General features: G+C 34.2%; 2 protein-coding genes across 4 annotated transcripts in view; one reads left to right on the forward strand and one right to left on the reverse strand.

Moving 5' to 3' along the window:
• Positions 1–609: 609 nt before the first annotated feature.
• On the reverse strand, positions 610–6,742 carry LOC103503782 (DDT domain-containing protein DDR4). The gene is made up of 12 exons (XM_017048024.2): positions 6,640–6,742; positions 6,276–6,475; positions 6,042–6,152; positions 5,557–5,643; positions 5,429–5,466; positions 5,253–5,334; positions 4,805–4,911; positions 4,565–4,724; positions 4,387–4,479; positions 4,101–4,224; positions 3,600–3,642; positions 610–1,361 (listed from the first exon to the last, which is right to left on the reverse strand). The coding sequence occupies exons 2-12, from the start codon at positions 6,447–6,449 to the stop codon at positions 899–901; spliced, it is 1,482 nt and encodes a 493-aa protein (XP_016903513.2). The 5' UTR covers positions 6,450–6,475; positions 6,640–6,742; the 3' UTR covers positions 610–898.
• Positions 6,743–9,647: 2,905 nt separating this feature from the next.
• LOC103503783 (uncharacterized) overlaps positions 9,648–12,188 on the forward strand; it is a 31,871-nt gene continuing 29,330 nt past the window's right edge. The window contains exons 1-5 of one of the 3 annotated variants that reach the window (XM_008468125.3): positions 9,648–10,826; positions 11,028–11,172; positions 11,309–11,587; positions 11,702–11,869; positions 11,970–12,185. In XM_008468125.3, the coding sequence (XP_008466347.2) occupies positions 9,892–10,826; positions 11,028–11,172; positions 11,309–11,587; positions 11,702–11,869; positions 11,970–12,185 (1,743 nt within the window). In that variant the 5' untranslated portion in view covers positions 9,648–9,891. Of the gene's footprint in view, positions 10,827–11,027; positions 11,240–11,308; positions 11,588–11,701; positions 11,870–11,969; positions 12,186–12,188 lie in introns of those variants that run through there. The other 2 variants (XM_008468126.3, XM_017048055.2) reach the window with 2 other exon arrangements.

Raw genomic sequence — 12,188 nt, forward strand, 5'->3', positions numbered from 1 at the left:
AAAAAATTGCAAATATAGCAAAATCTATCAATAATAGGAGTCTATCACTGATAAACCATAAAAATCATGTAAAAAATGTGGTCTATCACTCATAAATCATAAAAGTCTATTAGAACTCTGATAGATTTTGTCATATTTACAATTTTTTTATAAAATGTTGCTATATATTTCATTATTTTAAATATAATTACTTAATAATTATTTTAAAAATTGCTATCCATCATAATTACTCTGAAAACAGATAAAAATCTAACAATTTTATAAACTAAAAGTATAGTTGAAATAAACTTACAAACATAACCCTGACTGATTAAAAAGATGAACAAATAAATATGAATTAATTAAATCTGCTAATTTAATTACAAACTTATATTTATGATCCGATTTAATGAAAATAAAATGTTTAAAATTACCAAGAAAAAATCATATACTTCTTGGTTTTTTCTTCTAAGAAAATGATTCCTCAACTAAAATTCATCATCACCCACGAGAACTCATTTTATGCTGTGAATTTGGTCAGAACCAAATGATCAGAAATAGAATCATAAGATCTGATTTAGAGGGAAGAGAAAAAAGAATAATCAATCATCCAAGATGAGAACACTACAATTTATGTTAAACTACAAATATTTAGATCATTCACAAAAATTGCTTAGAATTAGGAGGAACAAATTCCTTCCTCCTATCTCCAAAGACATTAAATAAGATCATTGGGAACAACAAATTTTCCAGATCACCAATGAACCATTGTAATTCAAAATACCTATTAACACAAAAATTGAAGGAAAAATAATATCTCCATTGGTTAGCATATAAATCAAAAGCCATTACCCAATTGTTTTAGTGATTGGCACAATGATCTTTAAGCTGCAGTATCTTGTTTGCTGCTTGTCTTTCATCAATTTTCATCATCTGAATCAGGTACAACACCATCAAGGGCAGAGTTAAGAACTGGTCTTTGTCTCAACCTACTTTTGGCACTCACCTTTCTATTTTCATTATTACTCATATGGTTCGTGCTTCTATCCGGCCTCTTACTGCACAATTCTGCGGGCTTCTCGACATTGGTCTCTTGTTCTGAATGTAGTGTTTCATTCTTCTCTTCTGCATCGGAATAATCGGAATCTGAATCGTCGCCGTTGTCTTTGTCCTCATAATCCTTGTTGTCGGCATCATCAGCACTGTCAATGTCAGTTTCTTTGCTCGTATTGCTTACACTGTCATTGTTGCTACTCTTGCCGCTATTTCCAGAGGCATCCTCTGATTTCATCATTGTGTCAGAATTCCCACTAGTAGAAACATCTTTTCTACTGCGCTTGTGATGCATCCCTTGCTCTTTTTCATCAGTTCTTTTCACGTTCCTGAACAGCAGTTTGGAAGTATAAATAGAATGACTATGGTGCAGTTTGAATGTAAATACGGAATGCAGTGTGTTACGCTGAGAAAAAGTTTACAGGTAAAATCTACGCAACAGAATCGAAAAAGTAAGCAAAGAGAAAATACCATGTTCCACGTCGGCAATATGTTCAAAAAGGAGAAGAAGATCCTATGGAAGAAATTTAGATGTGCTTTCTATTAGAACAACTTATGGTTGGAAAAAAAATGTATGAACTTTCCAGCAACAAAGCATCCACCAATTTATTGAATCTACACCTTTTCTTGCTTTAATTTGAAGTGAACTTTCTCCTCCCCTATGAAATTATAGGCTGAAACGCAGATACTATTTTTTTAAATAAGCAATTGCTTTTACTGGGGATAAAAATGAAAGAATACAAGACAAAAAACCAAGCTCACAAAAGCCCCCTAGAGAAACGGTTTCCAACTAAGATATTGTTCAGGGAATAGTTACAAAAAGTTGGAACCTTACCTTGATCAAACCTCACAAGGGTCCCTATCTACACCTCTAAACACTATGTTGTTTCTCTCCTCCAAAAATTCCACGACAAGGCACACACTTCCACAAACCATGAAATTTACCATTTTTCTTTGACAAGTGGATGGAGGAAGAAGTCCTCAATCATCGAGTGGATGTACTTTTTATACCAGTAATCAAGAGATTTGTGGTTCAAATCTTTACTATTAAGGTTTTCTCATGCAACAATAGAATGGTTTGTGGTTCCTAAAAGGAACAAAAAGATATTGTCCAGAATATGTCTTTCAATTCCAAGATACAAACTTCAAGATTGAGTTCCTACAACCATATTGCTTGATATCGGTCCCTATTGTTCTTACTGTTGAAAGCAATTGATGAACAAAAAAACGGTTGCGCAACAAGCCTCCCTCCCACATGAGAGGCAATAACCAACATCCAAATGTCCAGAAAATGCAACACTACAACTCACCTATATTAATGGAAAATGGTATCCAAATCTTGAGACCCAAATTTGTATTCCTGTGGGCATGCATAATTTAAGAGTAATATGACCTAAGTGTCAACGGCGCTATTTTAAGAATACGTATCTGCACTTAATGGATTATAATGGATATTCTAGCTCAACAATAGCAGTGAACTCAGCATAAATACAACTGGCTTTCCATGCCGCCAAGTACATATGGCAACTTCCACTACCCAAAGAAAGGAATATGGTTATATGATCGGTTTTTTATACCATATGATATCAACTATGTATCATTCTGAATTATCTCAGTATCCTTTCTCTTTGAAATCATATGTTTCAGAGTTTAGTCTATCCAAAAGGAAAAAAAAAAGTTGTTTTAAGTATTATAAAAAGATTAAATTTAACTACAGTCCATAAAATTAAATTTTCGGGTTTAGTAATGATTTAACATAATACTAAAGACCATGCTGGATCCCATACAATGTAGTTTCTTCTTAATTAATGTTGAACTTCACTAGTTAGGTCTTCTACAAATTTTCAAATCCATAAGTGAAGAAAGTATTAAAGTATAGATGAAAATATTAATTTAGAACAACTTAAAAATTTAAGCTTACGAGTTTGATGGTCATTTAACACTATCGAGTTGAAATATAGTCCTAAATGTCAAATGCACTTTAATTATATAATGAGTTGCAATCTGTTAAGTAAACCCTTCTCAATAGCTTCTTACGCGGCTAGGTCATCAACATCCATTACTAACTAAGATGAACGTAGGTACTAGTCATCCGTACAAACAAAAGCGATGGACAGCTATTTGGAATTGTGAATCTATTTTTTCAAACTATCGAAACTACACTGCTATACCAGAAAAGATGGCTATGAAACTTCACAATAATTGTTATAGAATCGCCTAAAAAAGTGTGTTTTTTCTTTCTTTATTTTTCTTTCGACTGTAATAGTGTCTTACTTCTTGTTTCTTCTACTATGGATTTCATTGATGAACAAAAAAAATGGAAAATCTCAATCACAAAAGAAAATTACAAGAAACTTCTCAAATTTGAACAAAGTTAAATCCATCAAGCCATTAATGGTGGCATGAACATCTGTAAATAAATAACTTAAAATTGGACGTCTCTATCAATCAGAACATCCTCAGGTCATAAAGGAAATGTAAAAGGCAGTAAATCTACAAAAAAAGAAATATGTTTTCTTCTTCAATTGATGAGAAAAACAAGAGTGAGAGAGAAGAAAAGTGCTTACCTAGATAGCCTAATGGCATTATCAATTGCTCGATTGTACTCCTCTGCACAGCATTCCACAAATCAACACTTTATTAGGAGTGGTCAATATTCAAGAATATAACAATGAGATATGCACATGGATCAAATTTCTAATATGACATAAATTTCAGCAAAAATTCAGTTCCGAAAATTCTATCAACAAAGGCCAAAATGTTGTTCGATTATTAAGAGAGATTAGAGAGTATAATTCAAAGCCAACTCAGTCAATGACGACTTGACCTACACATGACATAGTATATGGGTAACAAAAAATCATTCTTCCAATTCTAATTCTAATCACTAAATATGAAGCAGGAATTGCCCCACATCAAAAACCATTTAGTCCTTTGTGTGTGTTAGTTGTACCATTACAGCAACTAAGACGGAAGAGTGAAAATGACAATATTGGATACTAGAAACGTCTGAAAATTACAAATGCAGATAGTTTTAATAACCAAGTAAAGGGAACTTTAGTCTATACCAAATGTATAGCTCACGGGTGTACGGTTGCGACAAGTGCGTGTAACTCCGACCATACAAGCCTTGTTAAAGTCATTCAAGAGCTTGTCCTCCCTAAGCTTACGTTTCAAGGACTTCTCCTTCTTCTGCAGCATATAAAAACAGAAGCTTTATCCACCAAAGAAAACACACGCCTAGTTAATCTCCAATCAGAATATCAATCTACGACTTTTACATAGTACTAGCAAATTGTCTGTCTATACAAAGCATAACAATAAAACCCAAAACATAATGATTTGGCAACAAACCTTCTGGAGTTTCTCAAGAACGGGAATGGCATCAGATTCAATTTTCCTTCCAACAGAAACTTCACTGGTGAATTTGCTGCACAAAAAGTTGTCCTGCCATTAACAGGAAAGAAGTCGTTATGATTTCTAAGCCCTTTAACGGAATTCAAATCCAAACCAAAAGGGACTTTCGGCATACTTTAACTTTGTGAAATTCCTCGAGATTTGTGGCCATTGTTTCCCATCGAGTGCTAAACATTGGAAGGGACACACTTCCCTTCTGTTTACCTTTTGTCTTTGTATCACATTTAATAACTTCCCTGTATAGTCTATAACCAACAAATGGATTCCCATCATACCTATAATCACAGTTAGAATTACTAATACAGTAGATCATCAGACTTCAGAAATTTGATGAAGACAACTAACTTAAAATTACCAATAAGAGATTCCATTCCCATCTCCTCCAAATCTATCTTTCTGGAAACAAGACATTTGAGTTTTATCTTTCAAGCAGTCGCTAATATATGATATTGTATCATCTTGCTGCAAATGAAAATAGTAATAATAAAATCAACTATTCAAGTTGACGACCATAATGCAGAGATATTAACTATTATGATAAGTTTCAGATAAAGAAAAACAAAAACGAAAGGGCCATAAAAATGCATGGAACGAGATTTTTTAATGGAAAAGAAAAGAGGGCAGGGGAACCAAATCCAACATAGTTCACATACCGTCCAAATGCATACCGAAATTCATTCAATAAGAATCATAGACCAAATAAAATTAGATTTATTACTCGAAGGTCTGAAGTGTAGTGGTAATAAGCAGGATGAAGGGTCATGAAGTATGCAACGGAAATGAAGAAAGATAAAAAACAATACATCTGCTCGAATTTCACATAGAGCTTTTAAAAGCAGCAAGCGTTTTGTAGGATCAAGTTTCTTGTAGTTTGATATCTCCTCTCTGTATACAAGAAAAATGGAACGAAGATTGAATCAATCAATTTTCAAAAGTATACAGATATGTCATTCAAGTAGTTCGGAAATACTATGTGTACCCTTTAAAAGCCTTCAGTGGAATCTCCCCTTCAGCAACCTGCAATGAATACACGAGTTTTTCTCATGCTACTGACGCAGATGAAACCGGAAGACTAAACCAAGCATGTCTGTATGAAGAGTAACTTACCCAAGGCCACCATGGGGCAAGCTTCTTACAAAGTACAGTCACCCATGCATTAGAACCATTTAACATTTTACTAACAGGTGGTATGCCCTGTTAACATAAACAGCAGATCAGTGAATAAAAGACTCCATAATTCACACAAACCTTGTCTAATGCACTACGGGCGACGGATTTTCACTTCTAAGTGATGACTTTGGCATTGAATAATAGCTAAACAAATGTTGTTTTCATTAGTGTTAATAAAACTTCTATTTAAAACAAATACAGAGTGAGATCAACAAAAGCAAGACAAATAAGATAGGAAAATTGTTACAAAACACCCCATATCAAATTTACAATGAAACTATAGACATCAATTATCAACAGGATAATAAAAACATCCTCGAGACGAGACAAAGAAACACATACACACACAAATAGTCATTGCGTAATTAAAATTGATGAGCAGTGCTGTGCATGTAGAGAGGAAAAAACAAAAAATCTTCCACCTTCAAAAGTGCAATGTGGAGTTCAGCTAATGAACTTTCAGGCTTTATTAAACCCTTTTCAATCTCTTCCGCCGATATCCTCAAGCTTTTCCCAATCACCGGCTCGAAAACCTCCACGTCAAAATAACAAATAAATCAAAAAAACATATTCATTCCATCATCAATACAAACATCTACCACACTTTCTTTCTCTCCCTACGAAATATGAAATTTCAATCCAGTATACAAACTCACATTCAAGAAGTTCAGAACCGATGCCAACTCCCATTGATCTCGTAACTTCAAAACTTCGGCTTCAAAAATTACCTCTGAATCATCAACATTCTCTTCTTTCGCCGACCACTCTTCCTCGCCGTCGGCCTTCGTAGCCGCCGGTGATGATCGACACGACGGAAGGGCATTAGCCATCACAGTGATTCTCAAAGAAACAGAAACTTTTTACGGACACAAAACAAAAAAACAAAAAACAAAAAAAAGGAAACTTGGTAAGTTCTACTTCTACTGATCCAAAAGAAAAAAAAAATGTAGAAATCAAATGCCGCCAGAAATGTGTAGAAATTTGATCTTTTGATGAACTTTTCCCGCCAAAAAAAATTACCTTTGGGAACTGTTTGATTCTCGGGAAGTGATGGCGAAGGAATGATTGACAGCGAAGTTACGGCGGAACAGAAAAATTCACCCAGATCTTCCTTGTCCCAATTTCTTATCCAATTTTACCACCTTGTTTCCATTTAGGTTAAATTTTTTTCTTTATTGCATACACAATGCGGTAAAAAAATATAATAATATTGATTTATTTATTTTTTAACTTCCTCTCTTTGCCAGCTTAGCTTGGTAAATAATTTAAGTTTAACTGCCAAATTAGTCCATGTTTTATTTATTTATCTTTTTTTTTTTAACTAACTAACTTTTATGGTTATTTTTATTGAAGTAATAGTCAACACAAATATATTTGATAAAATGTAAAATGTAACATCAATTTCTTAAAAAATAGCAAAAATTCACCCCAACTATCATATTCAAAACTCAAATAAAAATCAAATTGCACGTTTTTTTTAATTGAAAATGTAAAATCCAACAACACAACGAGCATCATGTTGCAATTGGTGACCCGTAAGCAACAGGATCGACGCAAACATTTCAATATTTCAAACTTTAGTATGAAAATGTCAACTTATTGTTATTTTGGTGCAAACATTTTAGAAAAAGAGGGGAAGAGAGATGAGGAAGAAGAAATTTGGAAAAAACGCGTAGACATTACCAATTGTGGGCAGTGGAAAATAATGAAAAGTTCATGGAAGAAAAATGAACTGAGGGAGATGGAAAGAGGTAAAAACAGCCAACACAACAACTCATATTTAAAGGTGACTCGTCTACGACAATTGCTTGTCACTTATACTCGTATATTAATTAAATACAATTACAATGGTCAATTTACAACGACATCATGATTAGTCGATTGTTGACGGTTAAGTTGGTTGGCCATGTTGTAGTGATGTCTCCAAGGATAGAGTGGGGATGGCTTCCCCTTGTCCCCATCCTTGCTACCCATCGGCCATTTCATCCCCTCCCCACAATTGAGTTCTCCATTAAAGATGTTCACGGTTACATTATTATATATACGTATGTGTTTGGTAAATAGTTTTGATTATATTTTATATTTTTGTCTTCATTGACTTCAACATGCATGAATTTGATAAACAATCTGAAATTTTGTTTATAAAAAATTATTTTCGAATTTTGTGATTCAAATAATGCAAATTCTAAAAACAATTTTATGTTTTCATTGTATCCGCAATTTGAATTTTATACTTTTAAAAGAAAAATTATATTAATTGTAAAAAAAAAAAAAAAAACACTTGTATATACAATATGTCATATTATAAGCTCAAATTTTTTTTATAAGAAAAGTCAATTTATTTTTAAAAAATATTATGTACTGTGTAATGCAGTGTAAAATTATATAATAATGCTCTTAAATCTAATGTCTCGTGTCTTTTTGGTTTCATGGTTTATGTGGCTATATTTCAACAAATCTTATTTTTCAGTAACACTCCATATATGTTCTTAGAAGTATTGGTCGTCGTAGCCCATACAAAATCAAAAGACCTCTAGCTCATAGTTCAATTGGACACATAGATTATATTCGTCCAAGTTTCTCATATGGAACCATGTAAGAAATTCAATAACTACTAATTAGGTTAAATTACAAATTTGATCCATATGATTTTAAATGAATATAATTCAATCTTTATTGTCTATAACTAAAATATAGTTTCATTTGGTTTGATAAAACCACTAAAAAAAAAAACAATATTTACAAGGGTTTTCAGATCGTAAATATAATATTGGTTTTATCAAAGTATAGGCTAAAGCTAAACTCAAACTTTTTTTCAAATGTTACAAACTAAAATTGCACCTGAACAAAATTTTTAAATGTAATTATATTCATAAAAAAATTAACAATAGCTTATCGTCAAGTAGATCTTACATGATAAGCAATACTAGTTTTATGATCTATAAATATAAAATACGAAACACATATTTGGAAATAAAAACACAACTATATTTTTAAATTTATGTTTTAAGATGACTTAATTAAACAATTAAAATCTCCATTCACATGACAAATGTATCATTAAAGAACAAATATTTTTTTAGCAACAATAAAACAACAAATTATTTGCTATTTAAGCCAACAAATTTATAAATACAAAAATATAACGCACCCTATTTTAACTTATGCAAATTAAATATTTTATCCACTTTATCTTTTATTTGACAGCTTTCTTAAGAAAAAAAAGCCTATGTATATATAAATTGTAACATATCAACTCGTATCAATTCTCATAAGATATTTTGTATTAATGTTGTCATTGCTAATAAGAAATTTTGGAACCAATTACAAATTAACAAGTCATTTATTAAAATAATTGTATTTGTGATTAACTGAAAACCGACATGTGTTTATTATGACAATTAGATTGAATTATGACAATTCTAATAATGTCACATGTTTTTATTATGACAATTATATAAAATTAATTATTTTGATTCAATTAAATATTAATTAAATATAACCAAAATGAGAGTTCACGAGTATAGTCCATGTACCCGACCAACCGCTAGTACGTAAAAGTCTAGAGAAGTTCAAAGAATTATCTGTGAGCCAGAAGACTCCCAACTCTCGCATAAGCATCAAAATTTTTGTTGGAGTTTAAATTTTTATTGGAATTTACTAACGATAAAAGTTTCGATAAACTATATTACAAATATTAGTTTATAAACCACGACAGTCTATTAATGATAAAAATATAATAGATATAAATAATAGACCTTACTAATTTTACAATTCTTTAAAAATATTGTCACACACCTACTTAAAGGCTTTTAGTTGTATTAGTGCATCGATAAAAATTTATTATCGATATAAACTAAAATTTTACTGCAGCAGGTCGGTTGGTTTATGTTATATTTGGCAACGTTTTTCTTACCGGAAAAAAACAAACAAAAGCGCGCCACGTGAGGCGCCATAGCCACTAGCGCGCCGAGGTAATCGGTGACCATGGCAGAGCCAACGCTGCTTTGCCCTTTTTACCCTTTTCCACTGCTCCACAGCCATTTTAGCCGATGCAACTTTTTCTCTCTTCATTCTTCCGCCTCACTTTCCCGAGAATCAAACAGTTTCACATCCGTAGACATAGCCATTTTCCTCCTCACGCAACATATATATTCATTCAATTCAATCTCCCGTTTTCTCTTCATGTTTCACAATTCATCAAGCCAATTCTCTCAACGAATTCCACTCGGATTCAACATTATGCAACTGGGTTTTTGCTGAACTTAAGCTATGGAAGACAAAGAAACTGAAATTCTCTCACGATTGGCTGCAAACCATCTCTATCTTGCTCAGTTCGAGCCTCTTCGTGCCATAATCGTTGCTCTTAGAGTTAGGAATCCAGAACTCGCTCTTTCTATACTGCAGACGATCGTTTCTCAATCTGGGCGGTTCGACAATGTCACTTGGTCGCCATCTTGTTCGTCGCCGTCTTTGTTAACGTACTTAACGACCCTTGAGTTGATTCAGTTTGATAATGCTTCGTCGATATGGGGTTTTGACCACGAAACGCTGCGGTTACGAGCGGAATTCTTGTTATTAGTCCAGAATTTGATCGACCGTATAGTGGGAAGTACGAGGAAGAAGCTCGAATTGGAGACAGTGAACAAAGAGGGGGAAGAAGAAGAAGTTTCGACCGCAATTGAGACTGTCGAGGAACGGAGTGATTTGTTGGGTGCTGAAGAGGGAGAGCCGAAGGATGTTCCGGTGGAAATCGGTGATTGTGTGCAGGTTCTGGATAAGGTATTGGAATTGGGAGTGAAGAGGTTGAAGGTAGAAGGTGCCATTGCTGAAGTTGACGGCAACCAAAGTGAAGCTAGGCCGGCGACGGTCGGGTTGGTAGACGAAGAAGAATTAACTTGTTTGAGTAGAGTAATTGGAGATCACGCAGATGCTTTTGATGCATTGTGTTCAAATATACAGAGACAGGTCGGGAGTTCTGAGTATTATGGCCCAAGTTTGGCAATAACAGTGCGCAGTAACAACGATGGGACATCGGCTTTGAACGAGGAGGAAGACGTCAAGTGTTTGGCTTCAATTCAAAGATGCGTCCAGAAAACACATCTGAACCAGTTGAAAGAGTGCTTGAAGAATGGGGATGTAAACGGTGCAGTTTCTCACATTCGTTTTCTTCATGTTGAGCCTGGGGTAGACGAAGCCGAATACCGGTATGTTGAATCAAGATCGATTCTTAACACTTCTAAAGTGAAAGAGATGACCAGAAACCATATTGGCAGGTTTCTGGTATTTCATTTTCATTTGGATTTTTCTCTGTTTCATTTTGTTTTTCCTTTGATGTAAATAGTTTGCTCATGCTTCTCTTGTTGCTTGTGGGTATTTATCTGCATATTTATTCAACTCATATACAGCGAGGTTTTCCAAGACCTCCTGAAGATTATTTTGGCGCAAAAGAAGGCATCTGAAAGTGACTACGAGGTTATGCGAGGAAGATTGTTTTCAGTATATGAAGCGGCACTTTCATCAAATTCCCGACACATCGTAGAAATGATACAAGTAATTTGTGCGCGCACTCACTTGCATATGAGCCCTTTATCTTTCCCAACCAGGAAAGCTCTAAATGGTACAGCAATGTTTTTAGCTAGACAATGCACTTAAGGTGACAGGTAGAATAAATGTTTTTTTGTCACAGATTATTCAAGATCAGGTGCTAGCTGAAGAGATTGAGATACACAGAGGGCTTGATAACAATCAAATTCCACTTCCAATACAACGCTTTCTAAGTTATATCATGGAATTAAAGCCTGAAATTAGCGTGGACGAGAAGACGGCATACCTAACAAAGGCAACCTTTTTTTGCACAAGTGACTTGTACCATTATGCTCGTGTTTCTGGATCACACGTGTTGGAATGTATAATGGATGCTGCTCTCTCTGCAGTGAAGAGGACAGAACTTCAAGAAGCCAACAATGTTTGTGCCTCTCGGTTTTGCTGCTAGTGGAATTCAATAGCACACCACTTTATTGTCTTTCTTTTGTTTATTGTCTATGGATCTCACTTGGTTTATGGAACTTTTCTTTCTTAGGTACTCTTATTGTTTCCTCGCCTTCGGCCTTTGGTAGCTGCAATGGGTTGGGATTTATTGTCGGGTCAGTTAAAAGAACGGAGGGAGTTGATGCAACTACTGTGGATTAGCAAGCCACCTGAAGTACTGCAGGATGCATCTTCCGAGGTTAAATGTCAGTTGGAAGATGTGAGTTTTTACATGAAAATGCTCTTATAATGCTCTTTCTGGGTCATGTATGATGATAAAAGATGTCCATAGATGACATATGATGCTCTGTTTCTTGCAGATATCTTGTGTGGAACATCTTTGTGACACTTTATGTTACCATCTTGATCTTTCCGCATTTGTTGCATGTGTCAACTCTGGTCGATCATGGAGTTCAAAATTCTCATTATTGCAATCTGGAAAAGGGCATTTGGTTTGTAGCAGAGTAGATACTGATTCAGATCTCTTTGTCGAGAACTTTGTACTAGAAAGGCTATCTGTTCAGAGTCCTCTTCGGGTG

This window comes from Cucumis melo, chromosome 4 (assembly GCF_025177605.1).
Source record: "Cucumis melo cultivar AY chromosome 4, USDA_Cmelo_AY_1.0, whole genome shotgun sequence".
Taxonomy (NCBI): Eukaryota; Viridiplantae; Streptophyta; class Magnoliopsida; order Cucurbitales; family Cucurbitaceae; genus Cucumis; species Cucumis melo.